Raw genomic sequence first — 24,748 nt, forward strand, 5'->3', positions numbered from 1 at the left:
TTTTTGGCAGTTTTACTCTTCAGCCGTCTCAGCATGGCTAACGTCATCTGAGTGGTTTGCTGGATAGTTTTATAGAACAAAGTGATATATTTACATAAGTAATATGCACGACTATTACCTAATTTGGATTTCCTCCTTAACAAAATCATAAAGATCCATAAAATGGTAATATTTAGAAGCATAAAGTGTAAATATTAAAACAGCTGCATGATCTATTGGATTTCTTAAGATCTGAGAACGGAAGTGGAGTGTTAAATGCAAAGCAAAGGTTCCTTAATATATAACTACAGAGTAGGTTGGCTAAGCCTTGCATATGAAGAGTGAAAGTTAAATAGAAAGTTTTGATAAATTGTCATGTGCAGATTTCTTTGTGTCTTTTACCTGTTAATTATTTCCATGCACACATGTGGCTGCTGTAGGAAAATAAATATTTTGAGATTTTAAAAAAGAAACTGTTGCTGAGTTTGTCTTGGCACTCACCTTACCTTATAGCAATTTCTTCTGGTTCGCTGACACATGGAGTTGCTTATATACATTAAATGTTTTGGCAAGTGCTGTAGGTGAAACATAGACATTTGTTCACCCAAATCATGTAAAAATCATACTTTGCATCGACTGACAGTTTCAAATAGAAGCATGGAAAAAACTTTTTCAAAAAAATACTTATTTTAGACACCTAGCAGACTTTTCCATTATGCAAAGTGAACTTTGAACTCAAATAATGTAATGGACATTTACACTTTCAGGTGAGGTTTTGTTGCATGCAAAACTCTGAAATCAAGATAACAGTAATTATTTTATTTCATTTCTTAGGATAGAATTCAAAGTACTCTTTGTTTTTAAAAGGTGATCATCTCTCAATGGTTTATCTCACTGTGAGCTAACTTGCTGAAAAAGATGACTCATTTGACAATGGAGCAATGTTAAATGTTGTCACTTCAGAGATCGTGTTTCATTTTTCAAAGCATGTAGGCGTTCAGTAAGTCTATCCCTTCTCTAAAGAGTTTAATGAATGAAATGTGACTCCTGTGAAAAGCAAAACTTGTGTGCATTTTAATAGGATAAGAATGTGAACCTTTTCCATTCTTGTCCATTTTGGTTGAAATGAAGGCTTATTAGAGCTGTAGCTGGCAGATTACTCTGTTATTAAGGCTGCATAACATTTTCCATTGTAGGGACTTTTTATTAATTGAAATTTAATGTAGTATGCAATTGAAAATCTTTATTCTGGTGCTGAACAGTGGCTGAGTTGTTTGTAGATCTTCAGATAAAGTGCTTACTCTGTTTCTCAGAACAAAATAAGGGGGACATTGTTTTTTTAGTAGGGTTGGTAGAAAGGACTTTTTTGTTTGTTTTTGCTGTTAATGTATTTCATTGAGAAATCCTCATCCTGCTCTGCTTTGGAGGGAAGCCTTGGATACCAACAGGAAAAGAGCTCTTGGTAGAATGTAGCTTTTATTATACTATGAGAAAAACACCCAAACTGGCTAAGTTACAGGCATTTGAAAATCTTTGCTTCATGTTCTCAGTAGAGACTGCTGGAATTTTTATTAAATACATCTTCTTAAAATCCCATTTGTATTGAGCGTGATCTATCCCAGGCTACAGAGACTAAGCAGGACTTCCTTGCAGTTGCTCCTCATGGCTGTAGGGCTGTGGGAAAGGGGGAGAAAGTAGGGAGACTCCTGTCCTTTCTGAGTTGCACCCAAGTGATGAGCAGGAGAAGGAAAAAAAAAACATCCAGAAGAAAATGAGTAAAAAGAGAAGGAAGCAGAACTGTGAGGACCAAAAGAGAAAGCTAATGGAATGTTAGGTGATTAGTTAACAGGAGAGGTCAGGTCAGATGTAGGGGAACAGATGGCTTGAAGGGTGAGTAGGAGATCAGAACAGAGGGATTTGTATTAACATTTAAGTCTTGTGTGCTTTTTTTTTTCTTCCCTACAAAAAAAAAATAAAAATCACATTTTGCCTTGAGGCACTGTATTTTCTGCTGTCAGTAAATAGTTTTGAGACTTACTGGTGAAATGTCTCTTATTCCCTGTAGTACCTGGTGTGTATTAGTTCTGTTAGTAACTGTTTTAGCTCTAATAGTGAAGGCATATACCATTTGAATGCTGCAGGTAACCAAACTTGTGGTTCTGCAACATGGGATTTCTGTTCTTTCACTAAAGAAAGCCCAGGTACACTTCATACCTTCTGGAGATAAGGCTAAATGCTCAAGCATGCTAGTTAAAAAATGCTAGAATCTGCCTGCCCTTAAAATGACTGGACATCTTTTGAAGTAAGTAGTTATTGTTCAGCTGTATCCTTTGTAAATTGAGGTAACACAATGGCTAAACTTTGATATAATATTGCAATATGAAATGTAGTGCCACATTCAAACTGTAGGCATTTTTAAATTCCAAGTTGATCTTCACAGTGTTCTCAGTATCCTTATTAGTGGTCTGGATACTACATTAAGGTTTATGTTTTGGATGGATTGCTTGTGTTAAGTTCAGTAGGCATTTTGCATGGAATTGATAATATCTGTATTTTCTATTTGATATGTAAGTCCTCATTTCTGTGAATGGGGCTCATACATAAGAACCTCACAAATGGAGGTAGCATCTTGGATGTTTTTTTTCTCTCATTTGTTCCAGAGCCATGTGAGATGAAATAGTACTGACATATGGAGAGCAGATGAAAGCCCAGCTCTGCAAAATTATTTAGGATTCCGTTCCTAAGCAGGCAGTTAGCTCTCTGATTTTGCTATTGATTTCAATTCTGTGATGAATATTAAATGAGGAATTTTTAAACTATATATATATGTCTGTATCAGATTAAGTTGAATGCCTTTTCGCATTATTTTACCCTGGCAAAGATTCTGCTTTTGGAGAGCGATTTGAATATAGACCCATCTATTTTAATTAGATAGCTAAATATTTTTGCCAGTCAGGCCCTTCTCGAGGTGACTGTCCAGGAGAGCAAAGAAGATTGATGATGATGATGTTCATCACTTACGTTGGTGTCTAACCCACTCCACTGTCATCCTAGTGCATCTGCAGTTTTTCCTGATTATTCAGCTCAGCCATCAAGAAGATTGCAGAGCACTTGGTCAACCTCAGGGGACAGTGAGATGAGGCACAAGTTCTGCCTTAATTCTAATCCACAGAAAATCTGATGTCTTTATTGGGGTGATAATTTTGCTGTTTTTCTTGCTGCTTTTTCAACTAAGCTTTTAATACAACAAGACACTGTATATGCTTGCTTAGCTTAGAGCGTGTGGATAATCTCATTAACTTCATGGGTCTAGTAATATAGTTGTGTGAACAAAGAATTAAAAATTAGAATTCTCAGAACAATAGTGTTCTGGGTGAAGCTGTTGCCTTCCAGGGTTCATAAAATACTTCACTAATAACTCTGTTGTTTATGGGAGTGGGCAGGAGCAAGTGCATGCATATGCTCACATGAAGTTACACTTTCCCATATTATTTTGAGATTCTTTTTCGAGCCAAGCTGGACATGTTTCAAAAGAGGCACAGGAGGTGGCGAAGACATGTGGGAATCCAGATACTAGAAGGATTCAGAGCAAAATCCTAGTACTTAGTATCATATAAATAGGCAGCAATTGTATATCACGAATATCTTGAGTTCAGTCTTCCTAGCATCTCTTTGTATCATTGTGCGTTACTACCCTCTTGACTGTATAGGTAACTTCCCCCCCCCCCCCAGTTTCTTGTCTACTAAATAACATGAGAATAATGAGCACTTAAGTCTAAGCGTTGGATATCTATTTATCATCTGAACAGTAATAATTCTTTAAAACTCCTGCAGCAGCTGTGCATTCGTTTTGAACAGAGACCTCCTGTGAAGTTCTTGCAGCTTTGTACATTTGTCTAAAGGGCGCTTTAAGTTGCAAGAAGGATGATTGGTCACCAAATGAAGTACCTACTAATAGGGGGAATTTTCTGAGGTCATGTGTGTATGTTTCATTAAATATATTGCTAGCACTGCCGGGAAAGACACAACTAGCCCTAAACTTAAATATGTGTAATGGTGGTTCTAAAGGGAATCAAAAAAGATAGTTTGGTACTGTGTCTGATGCAGGATGGAGTTGGTGAGAGGTATGAAGAGCTGCAGCTGCTGCTTCAGATAGTCCCCAAGGAGGACTGATGGCTAAGCTGAGAATGCACTATGTGGATCCTAAAGAAATGTTTTCTTCTTTTGACAGTTAGAGCATCACTTACCTTTGTGAGATTTTTGGTTTTGCTTCTTGTTCAATCATGATCAGTGAAGTAAGAGAGCAGAGTGCATTCCAGGTTTTTTCCCATGTTTTGTTTTTGTGAGCATAGCACTTTTAAATGTTGGTGGAGATTTTGTCCCTTGAAATTAAGTATTTGAGAACGTAAGAACAGCTATACTGGAGTCATGCTGAAAGTCCATTTTACTTGTCCTGTTTCTGACAGTGACCCATAGCAGATAGCAGAAGTGTACAAGAGGGGGACAATCACAGTATGCTCTGGTCTGTTCTGCGAATTTCTATGGTTTTCCTGTGTTGGAAGTGGTAACTGTTTTTAATAGCTCTTCATGAAATTTCTGCATTGGTTTGTTTGGGTTTTTTTTTTTAACTTTTTTGAACTTGTATAAATTTGGTGTACTTGAGTCTACAACATCATTCAGAAATGAAATTTCATTATTCATGGATTAGGCAAATCCCCCCCCCCCAACCTTCAAATCTAACTATTTTATTTGATACCACTAATTTGCCTGTTACGGTCAACAGCTGTTTTCTTTTCACTTTATTCATGCCCATTATTTTAGGGATCTTTTGCTTTTTATTTCCCTCTAAGCTGAGAAGTCCTCCTCTGTCCAGCAGTTCTTGTTGCTATTCTGTGCCCTGTGAAACTCTGCTGGTGTTCTTAGTGTCCTTTCTGGTTTTTTTTTTTTTCTATATTTGGATGAGGAAGGAGAGGACAGAACTGCAGTCAGTATTAAAAATGCAAGAGCATTATGGAATTATACAATGGCAAAATGATGCCACTGATGTGTTCTCTTCTGTCTTCTTTTCTGGTAATGCTAGTATCATAGTGTTGCGGATTTGGGGTTTTAGGGTGTTTATTTTGTTTGGTTTTTAAGACCTCTTCTGAACATTGAACTGATGTTTTATAGAACTGTTTGTTGCAACTCCAGCTTCTCATTCCTAACTGGGCAAATTCAGACAGCTTTTCTGTGTACATTGTTAGTATTGTTTTACTCTATCTGCAGCCCTTTATCTAGATTAAATTTCAGGGGCTGTTTTATCATGCTGACTTTCACTGTTGTGAATGCTGTTCTTTGCAACTGACTTTTGTTCTTTATGCTTACATAACTCATTATCATCAATTAACTTCAGCACATCACTGTTAATTCCGTTGTTAGATCACTTATGAAGATGCTGAGCAGTAGTTTTTAGTACAGGCAACTCTGGGATTCTCAGTGCAGAGAACTCACTGGTGGTAGACAAGAACTCTTTTCTCCTCTATTTTATATCTTTTGACTAATTTATCCATGTGAAGACCTTCCCCTCTTACACTGTGGCAGCTTAGTTTCCTTCAGAGCTTTCAGCTTCAGAGTGAGAGATCTTGTTGAAATTATTTTTGAAGTCGAAGTTGACTTTTAAATGGATCTTTATTCATCCACACTCTTAGTGACTCCTTTAAAGAACTCCAGTAGATCAGGGAAGCCTTACTTTCCTCTGTGTAAACTGTTCCTACTCTTCTTTGGTATATAACAGTTTTCATTTTTTCCAATTCCAGACTTTAGCTTTTTAGCCTTTATAGCTTCTACCAGTTTGCTGTGTGCTGATGTTAGACTTTATAGGCTATTTATTGGATTCCCCTTAGAATCCTGTAAAAAGTTATGTACACCATTGCTGCTTAAGCTTTGACATTATCCTTAAAGGAGCAGCTTCAACTCAGCAGCTCTGTGCCTGCATAGATTCATTTGCAAGATTTGGCCGGGTTTAACTGTCTTCCATGGTCAACTTTGAAAAAACTTTAAGTCTGGTAAGAGTATGTTCGTTATGGTGGTTGTATTCAGATTATATGGTATTTTTTGACGTCTGTGTAATCCCTTCCCTTTATCTTTGTTGTAGTTGTTTACGCTTCTGTTTTGATTTGCATATTGCAATTTGAAGGAAATTATTTTAATGTATCAAACTCTCAGACCAAATGCACATTTTCTAAAATATTAAGTCCTTGATAAAAACAAATATAAAAATTAGAAGAATTTCTTTTTAAGATGCAAAATATAATTTGTTTAATGCTGCAGCAGTTATACAGATATGAAATTGTTCCTTTCTTAGAGATGTCAGTCCCTGAAAATTCTCCTACTAATACTTTCTTTGCAGCCATGAAATTTAGAACAGTCTTAGATTCTCTCTTGGTATGTTTTACTAATCACATGCAGAAGTTTATAAATGTTCAACTCCTCACTTCACTTTGAGTCTACCTAATGCTAATTAAAAAGAATCATGACAAATGGAGGATTAGTTCTTGTGCCAGATTGGGGATTATTAGTCTTTAAAAGAAATATCTTAGAAAGGTTCACTATTTAATAAATATGTGACATACTGAAGTACCTTAGTCCATATGATACTGATTACGGTATAAGTGTTTCTTTAAGATGGCATATATCTTTTGATTAAGAATGCTGGATTTACAGAATTGGCCAATAACCATTCTAGTGTTTTGTTTTAAACTCTGGAAAATTGATAGGGGGATTTCCATGTCATGGGTTCTGCATGGTCAAACCCTGCAGATCTTGTTGCAGCACTGAAAGTTTTGTCTTTTCCTTTTGATTTAAGGTGGAAGGAGAAAGGAGATTGATTTCATTTTTGTATCAGGCTTGTTCTTACAAATCTTACAGTCATGATGCGAAGAACCGAAATGTAACTCTTGACCATTATTTTTTTACCTTTATTAGCTTAATTGTTATGACTATTTTAGTATGCTTTGTAGATTTCAAAATAATTTCAGATCTTGTAGTTAAAAATAAGTTTCTCATGAATATTCTTAGTGGACTTTAATGATTGAACAGATTTGTACTCTGCATTTTGCTGGTTTTTAGTATCTTGCAATAGGTCCCCTAAAAATGAGCTTATATTTTGAAATGTGAGATTTTTACTAAAAAAAGGCCTGAAACATAATAAAATTGTCTATATGAAATTGCCTGATTTTCTTATATCAGCTAATACTTAGGTTGGTAATAAATCGGGATATATGAAATAAATGCTAGGTAAAGCTTATGTAGAATTGGAGGGCTGCCTTTCCTTATCAAATAACTATTTTTTTTGCCAGGTAAAGTGGTTATTAGTGTTGGCAGTGGTTCTGCACAGTAAAACATTTTGTTTAATTTGATGGAAATAAAAATTGATGCTATGTGTATAAATTGTCTTTAGTTACACCGCTTTCCTCAGGATGCTCAGTAAGCATACTGAGTACGAGCGCCAGCTCACTGAGGAGGAAGCTGATACATGCAGGAAGCTAGATAGGGGCTCAGAGGCAATATAAATCACAATGAGAATTAGAAGTTTACAGCACACTAAATGCCCCATGTTTTGGTTTTAGGGCAGGCCTTTTCATATATGTTTTTCTTAAAGCATTGACAACTGGAGTCATTGAATTTCAGTTTTTATTTAAAAAAACTCTGGATAGTCTTTCTGTTTCAAACAAAAACTAGAAAGTCAGCTGGGAGAGAATCTGTGAATACAGGTAAAAGCAATAGTAGTTTGTTTTCATGTCTATTTTTTAGCCTGTCTTACCACTCCTAGGAATCACAGGTTTGAATACTTCAGATCTACTGAACACCTATGTGTATGTCTCTTGGCAATGCGTTCAGAATATTTGTGTTATTTATGTGATGGAAAAATGTTAGTAATTGCTTTAAAAAAACCCTATATCCTCACTGACTTCTTCCCAGTGGTTTTAAAGAGACTTTGAAAAATTTTATGCTACTATACAACATTTTGTTCATCCTCTGAATGTCAGCACTGTTTGAAGTGGCTGAGTCTCTTTTTTGTAAACTAAGAGTTCTCTGTAAATAAACTTACCCCAGCATTTTTGAAGGTTTATTTGAGGGTAAAGAGAGTGCAGATTTCAAGCCTAGATGCTGCTTTATTTTTGGTGATAAGGAAGGTGGATAAAAAAGGAAGTTCTAAATACTATTTTTCCTCAAATAAGAAACAAAAAGTGTAATTTTGAAGAAATGTTGTGGGATTTGGTGCAGTTTAGAAGCAGATAAATTCTGTCAAATGTGTATGTAATTCATTTAACTCCTAAATGCTACCATCAGAACATGTTAATTATGTCTAATCCTTCTGTCCTCATTATTTGATTGCATTAGATGACATGCTTGTTTTATAGGTAAACATCAGTTTATATTTGTGACTAGAAATAGTTGTAGCTCTTCATAAATTAATGTCTTGAGATTCTAGTGATTTATGTTACTTGGGAGTGCTGTGGTTAAGAAATAAAGCAGCCATGGAGAAAATCTGTTTCCAGATTCTTTTGGAGGACTGAGTTGCATGCAATTGAAGGAGTTGCATTAGAAACAAAAAAGGAGGGTGGCTTATGTATACTGTTCCTGTTTGCCATTGCAAATTAAGTTGTCAGATGCACTGATTGATTTTATATATTAAAGAGATTATTCCGGTTCCCAAGCAGTTTAGTTTTGATCAGTCTCTTGATTGTTTTTTCTTTAGATTTTGAAAATAACAACTGAATTTTTAATCAAAAAGCTATATTTTAAAGTAGATAGCCCGTTACCTGCAAAAAAACCTTCTGTCTTTGTAAGCTGTAATTGCATGATACGCCTCTCTGGCTGTGCATGCTGTTATCCCCACTTTCCCTTCTTTCATGTTTCGGGCTCAGTGGGCAGGCCGCTGGGCTGTGTATAATATCAGCCTTGGGTAGCGAGTTTAACACTACCCTGGTGTTCCCACCATAGCAAGGGTAGTGACCTGCTTTACAAAATGCTTTGAGACCTCTTCATAAAATGTGATAGAGAACAATGGGTTTGGTTTGGTTTTGGTTTGTTTTTTGTTTAGTAATAGTAGCAATATGATAAGAATGTGGGATTATTCTTTTTATAGTAAAAAAAAGTTTAATTACACTGTTATATTTATTTTAAAAACTCAAAAATAAAATAACAAATGTGTGTTATTGTTATAGTGATAAATGTGGTCAGCAGTTAGAATTTCCACAGTCAGTTACGGCTTTTAGCTGAATGTCTCCCAATAAAAGTAAAATGATGAATGTAACTTCATAGGTTGCAGTTTGACAAAGAAGCAGTGGAAAACAAAATGACTGTGGGTAAACCTACCACACTGCCTGTGTCCTAATTTGTCTCCTGATTGTTCTGATGAATTTTCTCTCTGCCTGTGCCTTGCGTTTAAGCAGAAGAGTCAAATATTTTTTCCTCACTTGAGTAATTTTCACTGAATTTTCATCAAATATGTTTGTGGAGGAGGTGAAGGGGAAAAACTCAAAGGAAAGAATTAACCTACAGTTAGTGTTAAAAGCATTTCTAGTTGTGCTATTTTGGTAGCTTGAACTAGTTTACTCTAAATGCGACACTCTCTTCTTCTGGAAGCAATTAATTTGTTCGGGTGGTGATCAAAGGATAAGAAATTATTTAAGAGAATAGTTATGTTTAAAATACTGTAAAAGTATAAGAACTCTTTTGGGGTGTATGTGACTGTGATCTTGGGAAGATACATCATGAAGAAACTAATTTCAGAGCTATCTTAAATTCAAAGATTAAAATCGTTTAAGGTTTTGTTGAAGACTTGTCTGTTCCTGTGCTGTCAAGGCTTCTGTAAGGTGATACCCAACTGTATATCCTCTTTATAAGATACAAAATGGGATGAGAGTTATGAGGGGAATAAACAATGGGACTTCGTTCCCAGATAAAATGTGCCTTTTTTTTTTTTTTTTTATTTTTTTATTAATACTATTTCATGGACAAACGGCATATAAGTGTGTGTGTATATGCAGACACATCATGCACACCAGACCGTCTGTCCTCTTGTCTGACTACAGCGGTTGTGATCACCCGGGAGAACAGCGGTTATAGGCGAGACAGGAGGCTGATGGTGCTCATTCTTTGAGGCATGTTATGCTGGAATTTGGGTTTACTTTCATTCTGTCAGGTTCCCGATCTGATGACTTTCAGGCTGGCTGAGGTGTAGTGCTGTTTGCTCCAACTCTGTCAGACTGCTGGGAAGACATCCATTGTTTTGAATTACACCTCAAGTGTATCTTGATTCACAGCCTCCTACAGGTCTGAAAACTGCTTTTAGAGAACTGTAACCAATGTATTTCAGAAACTGGAATATTGGATTGAAGTACAGAATAATCAACTATTAAAATTCTGTGTATCTTTTCTCCTGGTGGTCTGTAACAACTTTTATAGTGTTCAACATTTAAATGCATTATAATTCTTGGTTTTATATTGTTTATTGTTTCCACCCACATATTAAAGTACTGCTTAGTTTTGCCATTGAAATGGCTATTTTATATTCCCTTTACGTTGAAGAGCCTTCTTTGTGCTCCAAGAATGGTAGGAGACTGGTTTATGAAATTGGTGTGTATTCAACATTAATGAAAGATAGCATTCAGCACTCCAGCAAGAATCTTTATAAATGGCTGAAAGCCATATTTATACAGTGGCAACCAAGATGCATCTGTGGGATTCTCTAAGACTCAGTCACCATCTTTCCTCTTCAGTCATGGATCTTGTGAATGACAAGGTGGGGGTCTTTGGAACGGCTGAAGATTAGTGTCCCCTGCTGTTTTGTAATTATCAGAATCTGGACAGTCATTTATTTGAATGAAATAATGCATACAGTTTGTGTCTCCAAAGAAAAGCATACATAATGTGATTGTAAGAAGAGGTTTTCAGTCTCTCAGTGGGATGTCATAGGGTATGTTTATAAACTTCAACCTAGCAGTTGCTCTGAGGTGGAATTCCACTGGTATTGAGATAATAATTTGCACAGTCAAATTGCTTTCTTTACAAAAACCCAGGGAATTATGAGACACTAATCCTTTATTAATGTCAATCCATAGGCAGCAAGAAAGCGTAAGATTGCCATTCGAAAAGCCCAGGGGAAAAATCTTGAGGCCATCCGAGAGCTGAATGAGTATCTGGAACAGTGAGTGTCTTATAAGAATACAGATTGTGTTTTGGTATTCTGATAAATCTTTTTAATTAAAATGGAATTTGCATTTGATTTACGCTTTTGCTTCCATGCTGGTCATTTACAGAATCCCTTGCACATTCTTTCTGTTTTTCCTTTTTTCCTCTCTTGTCTTCTCTATACAGATTTGTTGGAGACCAAGAAGCTTGGCATGAACTTGCAGAACTTTACATCAATGAACATGAGTAAGTTGTTTGCTAAGTCCGCATAAAAACGGCTAAATTGAAACCTACTCTGTGTAAGTCAAAGACCTCAGTGATTTTTTTTTGAAGGACTAGTGTTAGAAAGTATGCTGTCACATTTCCAATATAGCAAGCATCAATAGAAAATAATTACCAAACTTAACTGACTACCAAATGCTTTAAGAAGGTATTTGATTTTAAAACAGAAACAGTTTACTTAATTACCTGCATGTTTCAGTCATTTTTTAAAATCCGGTATTTTAAAAGAAGTGGTTTAAGTGTAGCAGGGAACAGCACTTATTTCCCATAATTCTTCATTCAAGTGATGTTTTTTACTAGTTATAGACTTTAAATTCTTTACTTTTAAAATCAGTTGATCACAGCAACTGGTATTCTGATTTTCTTTTAGCCTACCTCTGCAAGAACTTTTAGTAACCTTTATAAAAAAACCCAAACAAAACATGGATCCAGATTTAGAGGCATCTGGTCGCCTGGGTACAAAACCCAATGCAATCAAGAATGCTGAATGTTGTAGTAACATGCTTATTGGATATTTAATGTTTTTGTTAGCTTTTTTTTATTGCTGTAGTGACAGGAGGAAATCCCAGTGTGAGAGGATTAGCTCAAAGCCTTAGTGCAAGTTTTCTAATATCACAGCATTAATTCTAACCTCCACCCAAAGGCGTATCTTTTTTTTTCCCTTTCTTTAGTTCTTCAGCCCAGCCTGAATTATATCACATTGTTTCCTTCCTTCCTTTCCAGAGAGTAGTAAAAGAATCAAATTCTAAAGAAAGAAATAGCCATTCTCACTGTGATGAAAAAATTGTTCCCCCATCACCTCTCCTTCCACCCCATTCTCAAAGAAAACAGTTGTTAAGTTCTTTCAAATGCTGACTTAAGGAATAATCTAGAATTTTGATATCCAGATTTCCATTTGTTTTGGGAAATTCACCAGCCAGCTTTCCAAGAAAATAGCTATTTTTTTATTTTTTTTTTTAAAAAAAAGGTTAGAAAGATATTTAAGCTTGTCAAATCTGTCCGTACAAAAGTGAATGATAGAGTGGTGCAAACATACATATTCCGTTACTGGGTTTGGGGTTTTTTTGGCTCTAATCGTTATTACAAAATTGTGTAATAAAACCTGAGAAATTGCTTTTGCTTATATTTGTCTTGGTCTGTAATTCCAATTATAAATAATATGTAGAATTTTCTCCAGTTCATTGAAAGAATTGACTGCTCATTGTACTTTTATGAACATGATTATTATTATTATAATTATTTTGATGATTAAATGGGGAGAAAATTGGGATCTTGGCTAAAAAGCAACTAAAAGATAATTTTTTAAAAAAGAGACAATTCGTCAGCTTACTTATTTTATCAGTGTCACGAATTTAGTCTTGCTTGTGAAATCACCATGCTGTTACCATTGTTAGATGTACAAGGTTTATATATGCTCTGTTCCGTTACGAGGACCGTGGCTTCTGCTTTTGGAGAATGAGATGGCTATCCTTTTATCTTCAAATTAATATTTGAAATACATACATGACTATCATAATGTGCACAGGAGAAAACCACAATATATTAATTTTAAGAAGTAAGATTTTACAGATTATATGGTTTAATATTGTCTCATAATTGCTAAATTGCTTTTAGTCTGATATCTACCCACACTGTCATTATAAACATAGCGGCCCACAATTTTGGAATCCTATCATGTACACTCTGTGCAACAGTGCTATCACATATCTGTAGAAGATGTAAATTCTGCAGGGAGCTGTATTGGTTGAAAGACTATGAAGCTACGATTTTTATAAGTAAACCTACATTTTGAGCTTGACTTCTTAATTCTTTCTGAAAGCTTTCATTTAAAGAACAAGTACTAGCCTTTTCTTTATTCAACAGTAAGTTGTTGCCCATTTGGACTGGTACGATGCTATTTTCATATATACATTTGAACTGTTTGATTTTTAGAACTGCTTTTAGTATGGTTTTTTGATCTCACTCCTGTGGTTGACTGTGAGCAGGTAAAGTTAACTGACAGTGTAAATGCTCTGGTCTGTAGCTTGGTTTGTGAATCCTCAGGCAGCTGAAGTTACTTGTAGAAAAAAATGAACTCTCTTGTAGTCTGAGTTCAGTGTCTTAAGTACCTAATGCCTGTTTCTACTCATCACTCTTGTTGATAAGAAATAGCACTTATTAATAGGAAATGAGTATATTAAATGCTTTCCACAAGCTGTTCCATATATACCTAGACTGTTAAATTTTGTACATTTTTCACTATGATGTAAAAATAGTAACTTGAGGTTTCAAACATCATTTTAAAAGAAAATATTTTTCTTAATTGTGAATCACGTGAAGTTATGGGGGAAAAGTAAGACTTCTTTTATTGTGCTGTAAAGAAACTGAAGCAAAGAACTGTATACGCTGTTTCATTTTGTCGCTGTTTTTATATTCCTCAGCTATGCAAAGGCAGCCTTCTGCTTAGAGGAGCTTATGATGACTAATCCACACAACCACTTATATTGTCAGCAGTATGCTGAAGTAGGTATTTTTGGAAAAATCAATTATGTTTGAATACATATTCTGTTTTTATGTTACTGAAGTGGTGAAAATGGAATACAAATGGTTTCTTTAATTTTTCCCTAGGAGATTTAAGAGAGTACACCGAGAATGTTAACATCTCGTAGAACTTAACATGTTAAGAAAACTGTATTTTCTTACTTGCTGTGACTAAGCTAAATATAAGAGTAAGGACAGGAATTGTTGAAGATAAAAATTCATTTTAAATGAGCTATTCTTGTTGAAGTGTTTATGCATTTTTCAAATCAAGTGCATGAGAAGTTAAACTTTTCCACAACAATGCTGCCTAGGAGGTTATGATATATTGCCTGTTACTGTGGAGCCAGATCTCGGGATCCACATAGGAAATTTTGCCTGAAAGAGCGCTGGAGGGAGAGAGGGCCCTTAGAAGTTTTAGCTCAAGGTTTTTAGCCATTAGCCATTCTTTTTTCAGATGTATATTATTTTTTTTCCTCAATTGTACTGTTAACTGCTTAGAATGGATTTGTTTTGTTAATGTGGATAAAATGGGATTAACATTAAAACTTGAAAGTCTAAATAACTTTCTGGTAGAAAGACTGAAGCATGTCTTCTAGTATTTATCCCTCTTTTTGTTGATCTAATAACAGGCAAAATGAATAGAAAAACAACAGAGTAATATTCTAAACTTTGTACACTGTTGCAGTTGAATAGATAATGAAAGGCATTGTGTTGTTTTGTGTACTGGTGTAATGCATACTGAAGGAATATAGAGTTAGTATGAATTTATAGTAGTCAGAATTTCACTTCAGATTTAAAGTTTGTGTTACTTTTCATAAGAGACTATGCCAAGGTTGTAAGTATGTGTAGGTGTAAAATAATCACTTTTTATTCTTGTAGCATTAAATTAATGCTGGCTTTTTTTCCTCCTATAGTTAAATATTTAAAAATTTGTATATTGAAAAGAGCTTGGATTTCTCCCAAGCCAGTATTTGGCCTTTAGTAGCACTCACCTGATTTGAAATACCATGTGAAACAAACCTGAAGTGAGGTTTCATAGTATCTTTGCTTCAAGAGTGAATGTCTGAGATACGGATGATGTGCAAGTTTCAGGAGCTTATAATTTTTACAGGTTAAATACACTCAAGGGGGGCTTGAAAACCTTGAGCTATCAAGAAAGTATTTTGCACAAGCACTGAAGCTTAACAACAGAAATATGAGAGCTTTGTTTGGACTTTACATGGTAAGCACAATTATAGATTTTCCATGTTATCATTTTCAATATGTTTTTATGCGTGTATGTTATCCTTTACCATTTGCTGGGGTTTGTTTTTTTTTTTCTGTTGGTTTGACTTAATAGCTCAGATTATTAACTGTTTTTAAATACTGAGTATGGAGAAATTTATGCCAGTAGGTACTCCTTACTTCAAGTGCTTTTAAGCTTTAAGTCTTGCCTGTGTTTTCCAAGAATTATCATTATTAGCACATGAAGGTAACCTCTTGAAAAAGGATTTAGAGTCATACTCCTCTCTACAAGAAGGTGAACTGCTGAAGAGTACCAGCACAGTGTGATGGCTGCTTTTGTTTTTTCTACTTTTTTATTTTTAACCAGCCTGGGTTTTTTTTTCCTTTGTTTTTTCTCACTCCAATTTCTAAATACAACTTTCTACTTTCAGTTTCAAAATGAGTCTTCAGCTTGCACAGCATTGTTGGCTTGAGTGTGACCATGACTACAGTAACTATGGGTAACACGTACTGGCACCAGCTCTTCAGTTTCTCTAAAGAAACTGAGGCCTCTATTGAAGATCTTCCTTTAGATTTTAGATCTTTTAAAAGATCTTTTTAGGGACAAAACCAGAAAGGTTCCTTGGGAGGGGGGCAGCTTACAGAGACACATCAGGCAGGTAACTTTGAGGCTTCCTGCTAATACCAGGCAATAGCAGCTTCCTTTCAAAGACTTGTTAGGCATCACCATTAAGACTCCAAGAGACTTAGACCTAATCTTCTTAGCCCATCTGCAGAGATTCTTGGGTTGGTGATTGTATGTTCAAGAAGGAGAAGAGCCTGCCTCCTTGCTGTTCCTTAGGTCATTTAGCTTTTTAGGAGTAAGTTTTGTACCAAATCTGTTTATTGGCCTAAACTGATTTTTAAGGTGTGTATACATATAGACTTCTGCATTGATTCTAGAACAGGCCTGGGGTTTATTATGGCCAATCTTGGCTCTTGATCTCTGTCAGATCTTATGTTCTGCCTGTTATTTTCGGTCTGTAAAGTAGATTTTTAGAGCCCGTTATCTATGATGATCTGGCTAGCAACCTTGAGCTAACATGACCCAAGCATTTGGGAAACTTGTTTTGTCAGTGCCTGAAAGTCATACACATAAACCCTGATTTGCATAATGCAAGTTCATTATTCCAAAAAACGTGTGTATGCTCTGTTTCAGTTCTTCAGTTTTGCTCAGCTGGTTGCTGTCACATTTTTACTAGGTGGTTTTTGCAAGCACAATTTGCCATCACTGCTTCAGTATCTACCCTTTGGCTCCTGATTTCTTTGTAATGCTGTTTCCAGGCTTTAGGATCTGGTTTTGCTGTGGCTGCGGCTTTTGTACTTGACAGACGTGCGCAGTGTTTGTAGTCCCCCAAAGAATGTCCATAACTGTGGTAAACTTTCCACAAAGGCTTTCAGCTGTATCTACTGAGGAAACTGGTCAGTACTTCATGGAATTCAGGAAACCAGAGAGAATTATGCCTCATCTTAGGGCCCTGACCTTGTACTAGATCACAAATTCAATTCATGTGGGCACGGCTTCAGAGAATGCATTCCTGAGTTTGTGGAGGCTGCTGCTTTGACAGTCCCACTCCTCTCCTATTTCTGGAGGTAGTTTCAGGGAGATAACTGTAAGGGAACGTTCTTTAAGTTTGAAATGTGTTATCCATGTAGACATTTGCTTCCATGCTCCTCTTCAAAATCTTCTCTGGAGGTTCTTCATTGATTGGTGAGAGTAGGGTTCTGTGGTTCTTTGCATTCAAGTACTTTTGCACTCAGAAAGATGTTCTGGGAGGGAGTAACAGTGATTCCTTGCAAAGTGGATTTATTTATATAAGTGGAAAAGTCTCCGAGTTTAGTTCTTAAGAAGTCTTTTTCATTTTTTTTTCAGGGGAAGATGGGCATAGTTTATGTACAGAGTCTTACCTGCATTTAAAATGTGCTTTCTGGTGCCATGGGGAAAAATGTCATGTTTTTAATGGCAGTTTGGACACAGAAGTGATGTATTTTATACCATCTCTGGTAACAAATTGAATCCGAAAAACTAATTCATAATTCTCACTTTAGGAAAAGCAAATTAGATTAGCCAATCATGTCCAGGTTTGGTTCTTAACTTGGAACACAACTGAGTGGAAGCCTAATTTAGCTTTAATTAATAAAGCAATTCTTTAAAGGTTTAGATGATTCTTATTTGGATGCATTTACCAGTAACTGTTTTTATTTTTTTCTCTTTTTCCGCTATCACTGTGCGTGGGGCTCTGAATGCGAAGGTGCTGAATGCTCTCATTTTTTTCATGCACATATATCTTACAGTTACACTGTTCTTATTTTTGTATTCCTAGTCTGCCAGCCATATTGCTTCCAATCCAAAAGCAAGTGCAAAAATGAAAAAAGATAATATGAAATACGCCAGCTGGGCAGCTAACCAAATAAATAGAGCATACCAGGTTAGTACGTCATAGTTTTATGATACTCTTTGACATGCTCTGTAGTTCTTTTCTGCACCTGTATCAACTGCTATTCAAGAGGTTAGATATGACATGTACATCAGCATAATTTGCTTGGATTTTTTGCATTCTGCTTCTGTTAGATTTCCTGGAAGCCAACCAATTAATATAAGGTTGATGTTTTACAGTTATTAATTAGTATTACTTACTTATTAGCTTTAAACAGATTATTTTCTACTAACATTAACTGAATGTACACTAGTGTAATGTTGACCTCCAAGACTCAGTTCTACAGCTAAGTATTTTAATAAAACCTTATATCTTAATTCTTAGAGTGATTTGGTCATCTACTTCTATTTTACTAGAAAACAAATGAAAATTCTAGAATTTTATTTTTCTTCAGTTTATTCTGACCTTTCAAAATCATATTTAATGGTGTTCCTAATAATTACCTTAGTAATTGTGACTGAAGTTGGTTTCGCATAGTTTTATAGAAGAATGCCCATTGAATTGTGAAAATGTAGACTTTGTAGGCCACAGTCAAAGCTTACTGAAGTCATTAGGAGTCTTTTCAGCTATTTGAAAGGTTATACATAAACATTTAGATTTGCTTTTGTATTACAAACCTCTATATTTTTTCTATAACTACGAATGAAAACAGGGTTTAGCTCATAGGTTCTGCTGTCTGTGCATCCCAAAAATTGTACATCTGTTTGACTCCCTTACAGCTATTCTTAATGATCTGCCAATGAAAGTTTATGTGTAAGTAATCCTGAACATCAAGATCATACTGTCCAGTTCTCCCTTGAACTTTTTCTGAGCAAAAATGTTGGTATTAAATGCAAAGCTGTTATACATGTAATGCTTCTTTCTCACTGTAATATTTCAGTATCAGAACCCAACATTTAATTTTTCTCTTGCTGCTACTGTTTCACAGTTAATACTACTGAATGGCCTTTTGACCAGCTCCATCTATTATGGAATTAAATTAGGATTTTTTTTTTTTATGGCCAGTGCAGTTTTCTTAATACACTGTATGTCAGTTCATTGCCAAGAGTGCAGCTTCTTGTGGCTGATGTGTTTTTGATGTATTACAACTTTGAAGTATTTTCCATTTACCCTGATTGGCCCTGTAGCTTCTGACTGTACTTTACAGTGAAGAATATTGTATCCCTGAGGACATAATTAACCATTTTATACTTGTGTGCATAAAGTTTATTTCTCTTTTGCTCTTTAAATGAGTCCCTGCTTTTCATTATAAATCATTTACCTGCTCATGACAGTAAGGTGTGTATGAATTACCAACTTTGTCTGATGTCCCATAAATAAGCAGGACTTCTTTTGACTTCAGTATGTCTGGCATTCCTGTAAGCACGGTATTGATGGAAAACTCAAGTATTGCAGGATTTAAAAACAAACAAAAGAAACCCCCAAAACCCTGTGAAGAACAGAATACACAGTGGATTCACCACTGATAGAACAAAAGAGGTTTTAAAAGATGTGTGAATGTTGAGTGAAAACTATTACTCCATGCTTTACATCTTAATAAAATGAACTGCTTAGATTAGAGTGGTTTTGAACACACGTTTTAAGTGAATATTGCAACTGAAGTTTCCAGTTCAAAGCAGCAGTAGAGACCTGTTAGCACTTCTGGGAAACAGCCCCTTTCAGGGTGCATCAGGATGTGTTGGCTATGGAATGGTGGCATACCAAGGTTAAGACCTAGAAATACGCATCTCCTGGTTCTGAATATACTGAAAGCTTAATTATGACAGTTTGTAGTTACTTGACTCACAGCCAGATAAGCATGCCCTTTTTTTTTTTTCTTTTTTTTTTCTCTCCACGGGGCTTTCTGTTAACATCACAGTATCTCAAACAAAATATGACTAGTAATGGGGGGGGGTCTGGGTGTGGGGTGGGTTTTTTGTTCTTTGGTTTTTGTTTTTGTGTTTTTTCACTGGAAAGTGCAGTTCCACTGTTTCTGTGAAACTCTTTTGGATCCTACATTAAGCATTTTTGGTTTAAGCTTACCAGAACAGATCATGTTAACACAACTAGCATAATATCTAAAACACATGTCATAACTTCTTTGTGACTTCTTTCTTTTGTGATACGTTGCATACTTCAGCTGCTCTTTTTAGCTGTTTGGGACATTAAAATGACGAACACCGTATCTGACTGGAATCATAGCGGGAATTTAGCTATACAGAAAATGTAAGTGCGCAAGCTAGTATTTGGCAAACAAATGGCATGAACACCCCCTTCCTCTTAACAGAAGTACCACAAGAAGTTCTAGTGACTACAGCTGGACAGGACTGCCCCAGCCCAACCCTACTGAGCTTGTTACATGACTGCAGAAGGGTTTGCCCACTCCAGTGTGTATGTCGGAGACTTACAACATCCAACATCTACAGCAAATGGTGTTTGGTGATGTAGTAGGTGGCAGTTTCCCCTATAAGCCAGTATTGATTTGTTGCTCCCTTAACGTGTTGAATGGTTGGAAATTTTCATCTTTTGGACCTAGGGATGAAACCGTGGTCGCTTGTGCCAGTGGAAGCCCTTACAGCATTCCTCCATTAGTGGAGGGTTGTCTAGCCAGGTTTTAAGCTAGATATTTATATTATCTGTATAAATCCTCCTCACTTTCCTTGCATTATCCAAAGCACTTTGTAATAAGAGCCTTAAGAGCTTGTTGAGTTTGGCATTGACTTGTTTTATTAGTTGGACCTTCTTATACTGTTAAATGCAATTTTTCCGGTAGTCATGTTCTAGAGAATAAGATGCATTTAGAACCTTGGCTTCGGTGCCTAGACAAATTATATGAATTTGTGACTTTAAAATATGAAGTTATTAATTCAAAAAGTTATTTTCGAGCAATTGTCTTACAGTGAGATCTTTCCCCATTTTCAGCCTGGATTTGAACTTGAATTACCAACAGTTTGCTCAGTAATTTTGGAAAACTGCCTTTATTTTTTCAAATTCAGCACTGGCTATAGTTGCATTTTTTTTTTATTTTATATGCAATTTACTTGAAATATTTTTACTGGTCCCCTTCTTTCAATTTATTCTCTCATTCAGGCAGTTTGCTTTGGCACTTGATTTTTGCTTTTCCTATGCATTCCTGTATGAAATCAGAGGAACCTTTTAGTTTATTGTCATTTAAAGAAAACAGTCTTTGGGTGTGAAAAGAAAACCTTATTTTCACCAATCTTGGTTAGACTGTACAGCAGTTTCTTTACAGGAAAACATGGTGATAAAGAATAGTTGAATTAAATAATTTTCTGAAAAGCACAGATATTTGACGCTCCATGAGGTTAATATACTTATTTTGATGTTAAATATGTAACCCTCCATGCTTAGTAATTCTCACCTGTGCCTAATCTAGGAGAAATGTAAACTTTTGCAGGAAGACAGAAAGGTTTTGTAGCTAGGGCTGCTGTATGGAGCTGGAATTCCTGGCTGCTAACATATGCTCTAAAAAAAAGGGTCATTATTCTCTAGGCCACTTAAGTTTAATTGACTGGGTGGAAAAAAACAGAAAAAAAATTTTTTTTAGTTTTAATCTTTCATTTCAGATGTTAGCGAAGTACTCATTATTCAAAGAATTATTTTAAGTTTATTATTATTACAAGCTTGGTTTTGCTGTATCACTGGGAAACTGAATTATTCTCTCTGTGCAAACCCTGTGAAGAATGTGTATCTGTTCTGACTGAGGACATGAGTCACAGTTACTTTAACATCGAAACAAAATATGGCTACCTAGTGCTCTTCAATTAGGTAATTGGTTTAGCATGTCCTCTGGTAGAAGTGTTTCAGCAGAGGCAGGCAAGTTTGATTAATGCTCACAAAAATCTTTAATGTGATCCTACTCATAGTAATTTTCCAGATACATGCTTCTTGGGTACATTGCTAAATTCTTCTGTGTTAAGCAGTCCACATGTTATTTATGGTTGGAGAGGTGATTTTGTTACAAACCATTTGGGAAACAGAAAATTAAATCATGATTTTAAGAAATGGATTCCGGCTCAATCAGTCAAATTGCTGTGTAATGGCAGAATAGACAAAATAATTGTTCGTCAGGGCAAATTTGAAGTGATTACGTTTCCAAGTATACTTCTGTTTGTTATGACGCAGAGTTTGGTTTTATTTGTTCAGCTTAAAGTACATGTCAGTATCATGAAGGCAACCAGTCTTGAAATTAGCAAGTAACATTTTTTAAACTAATGTCTTATGTCGGTTTTGCTTTCAGTGTCCCTGAAGAGAAGTAAAATAAGTAAAATTCATCTTATTTTGAAGTTTCCTCTGTGTCCTTTCTGTGTGTCTTGTCAAGTGTGCTTTTTGACCACAGTATATTCAGGCTTCTGTGCTTTTTCTTGAAATCTCTGAATGCTTTGAATTTGAAACAATTTTTCAGTTGAGGATTTTGAGTTCTGTTTTTTTCATTTGCTTGTTTTTGTGAAAAGATTTGGACTCCCCAAGTATCTGCTTAGGACTATTCTTGTTTAGTGTGAACAAAAAGAGGATATTCTGTTAAGTCAGATCTAAGGAAGTTACTTCTCTCACCTGGGAGAGCTTTGATTTTCCTCTGAAATTGACTGCTGCAAGTCACTATGGAAACTGCACAACCTGAAGAATGGGTTTATACATATTACTAGAGCCAAACATGGCACATCAGTTCATCATCTGGAAATATGAAAATACATCATTTTCAGTATGTCTCTTAATTATAAAATGTCACAATAACAACATTTCATTCTCCTAACTATTTAATTTGAAATAGCTTTTCATTTACTGTGCCAAAACTATTTTTTTAAGAACTCAGTACTGATTGGGAATCCCAACATTAGATTGTAGCCTAGGGGTCAAAAGCAGGTTAACAGGTCCTGCAGCTTGTTGCTGGTGTGATATTACCTGGGTTTGATGACTTAATCTTTCTTAACAGGTCATGAAGAGTTTGCTAAATTAAGTTAATTACAAGAGAGAAGGGACACATTATAAATCAAGGACTAACTATGCAAGACACCAGTGGTATTTGAAATAAAAAACATTAAATTGAAAATTTATTGAGTGTTTAGATGTTAACATTTAGGTAGAGAATAGGCTATTTTACTAGCAGCAAGTTACAGTTACTGCTTCTGTAATTTCTTTACCACCCCTCCCAACTCCAAAAGCAAAACTTTTTAATGCAGGTGTATTAAAAATGGTTGAGAGTTTCATTTGACTGAAGACCAACCTAGTCAATAAATCCACTGTGTTAGATATGGCTGATGAGTGATGGGAATTGTCAATACAGTTAGAAAAACCCTTTTGAGGTCCGCATGGGGTGATCAACATCTCCTACCCTTTTACCCCTTTCTTTGCTTTCCCAAACTTGGCTGCATGTGTCTTAGGGAATCTAAAGCCATAAATAGTATTTATTGAGCTGTATCTTTCTTTGTTATCAAGACAGACTTTATTTCAAATGCTCCCTGAAATTGCTGTTGTAATAGTAGGTTATGATCAAATACAAGGTCATTACTCATAGTTACTTTGACCTGTGAAATATAATTACATGATGACTGGATTATTTTATAGTAGGTTTTGATAAACAGAACTTTCTCTGTCTCACTATAACAAAAATAAATAATAGATTAGCTTCAACTACAGGTGCAAGTCTTGCTACTATTTAAATTACAAATATAATCTAATTTGCATCACATAAAAAAATAAAGTCTGAAATAAAAATTATATTAAAGTTTGCAAAGCAAACAAACAGCAGGAAGATCTCTATTCAGATAAATGTTAAATTTCAAAGTGGCGTATTTATTAGTGCTGAATATTGACATTCAGAGCAAATGAGTGAAATTAAGGAGTTCTGTTGCATTTGCATTACTTGTTAGAAGAAGGGTGATATAGCTTGTATTCTAGTAAAAATGCGGGGTTTTAGTGAAACAATAAAGAGGCTGTGCTTTTATGTTTGTAGTAAATGGAGTTAATTTTTGGTACTTAATGTTTAGAACTGTTATTTGTACAGGATCTATGCACAGAATTTCTGATATATGACAAATAACAATCCTTTTTTGTTGTTGATTAGTTTGCAGGTCGCAGTAAGAAAGAAACTAAATACTCTTTGAAGGCAGTGGAGGACATGTTGGAGACCCTGCAAATCACTCAGTCTTAGGTTCGCACAGAGAACGAATATTAAATTTTCCAATTCCATGATCAACCTGTAATGACCTATGGGTTATGTTACTCTAGTGCTGTTAAAAGTTAATTTTGTATTGATTAACATGCTATCTAAAATAATGTTTTATGAAAAGTAAAATGCCTATTTATTGCTGCTACAAGAAATGTGATAAATACCCACTGAAATGAGTAACTTATCCAGATAGACAACATAAAGAAATGACATGTGCTGCGCATCAGTCTCTTCAGATTTTTGTATCTACAATACCTGCTTTTAAGCCAGAATTTGTAGAAATAAACTCATTAAATGATTAAAAAAAATTACAGTGATCTATTGGACTTGCAAATGGCAATTATGAATTTATGTATGTAGATGAATAACATGTTAGAAATTTTTATCTTGTTTGCCTATTTAAGAGTAAAAGCATGCTACAGATATACACTTTCTGGTAAATGTTTACCATACAGCAAGGAGTGATTATGAATACACTTTATTAGAGAAAAAAGATGATGTTAATGGTTTTATTAATGAGTTGATATCCTGTACGGTAGAAATGGAGAAAACTTATTCGTGTACTTTGCTTCAGAGCTGCTCTTGTACTGGCTTAAGGCCAAAGATACTCTTCTCTGTGGCTTTGTGGGCAACTGCTTCCACGTTTACATAGTTCTCCGATTGGTATATGCAAATGCACTTTTTTATTCCTTCTGTGTGTCCTTTGTTGTACATACATTCCACATGAATTTCAAAACCATCTGAATGCAGGGCTGTGTGCTGGTCTGTACTAATTTTGTACCTGTGGTATGGGTACCCCTTCACTGTGGTGTAAGCTATGGTATATTAGCGTGAGATAGCATGTTCAACTGCCTTGTACTTACTGGAGGATAAAAGTATTTTTACACCATTACCATGAAGCATCTAGCACACTGTAAAT

The 24,748-nt window shown here is 35.4% G+C and overlaps 1 protein-coding gene across 2 annotated transcripts in view; it reads left to right on the top strand.

Moving 5' to 3' along the window:
- The window catches only part of EMC2 (ER membrane protein complex subunit 2), a 42,381-nt gene extending 18,129 nt beyond the window's left edge, over nucleotides 1–24,252 (top strand). The window contains exons 6-11 of one of the 2 annotated variants that reach the window (XM_069779907.1): nucleotides 11,088–11,173; nucleotides 11,344–11,403; nucleotides 13,860–13,941; nucleotides 15,071–15,181; nucleotides 17,547–17,651; nucleotides 23,725–24,252. In XM_069779907.1, coding sequence (XP_069636008.1) covers nucleotides 11,088–11,173; nucleotides 11,344–11,403; nucleotides 13,860–13,941; nucleotides 15,071–15,181; nucleotides 17,547–17,651; nucleotides 23,725–23,811 — 531 coding nt within the window. In that variant the 3' untranslated portion in view covers nucleotides 23,812–24,252. The remainder of the gene's footprint in view (nucleotides 1–11,087; nucleotides 11,174–11,343; nucleotides 11,404–13,859; nucleotides 13,942–15,070; nucleotides 15,182–17,546; nucleotides 17,652–23,724) is intronic. The other variant, XM_069779908.1, reaches the window with a different exon arrangement.
- The last annotated feature ends 496 nt before the right edge of the window (nucleotides 24,253–24,748 follow it).

This window comes from Haliaeetus albicilla, chromosome 3 (assembly GCF_947461875.1).
Source record: "Haliaeetus albicilla chromosome 3, bHalAlb1.1, whole genome shotgun sequence".
In the NCBI taxonomy this organism is placed as follows: Eukaryota; Metazoa; Chordata; class Aves; order Accipitriformes; family Accipitridae; genus Haliaeetus; species Haliaeetus albicilla.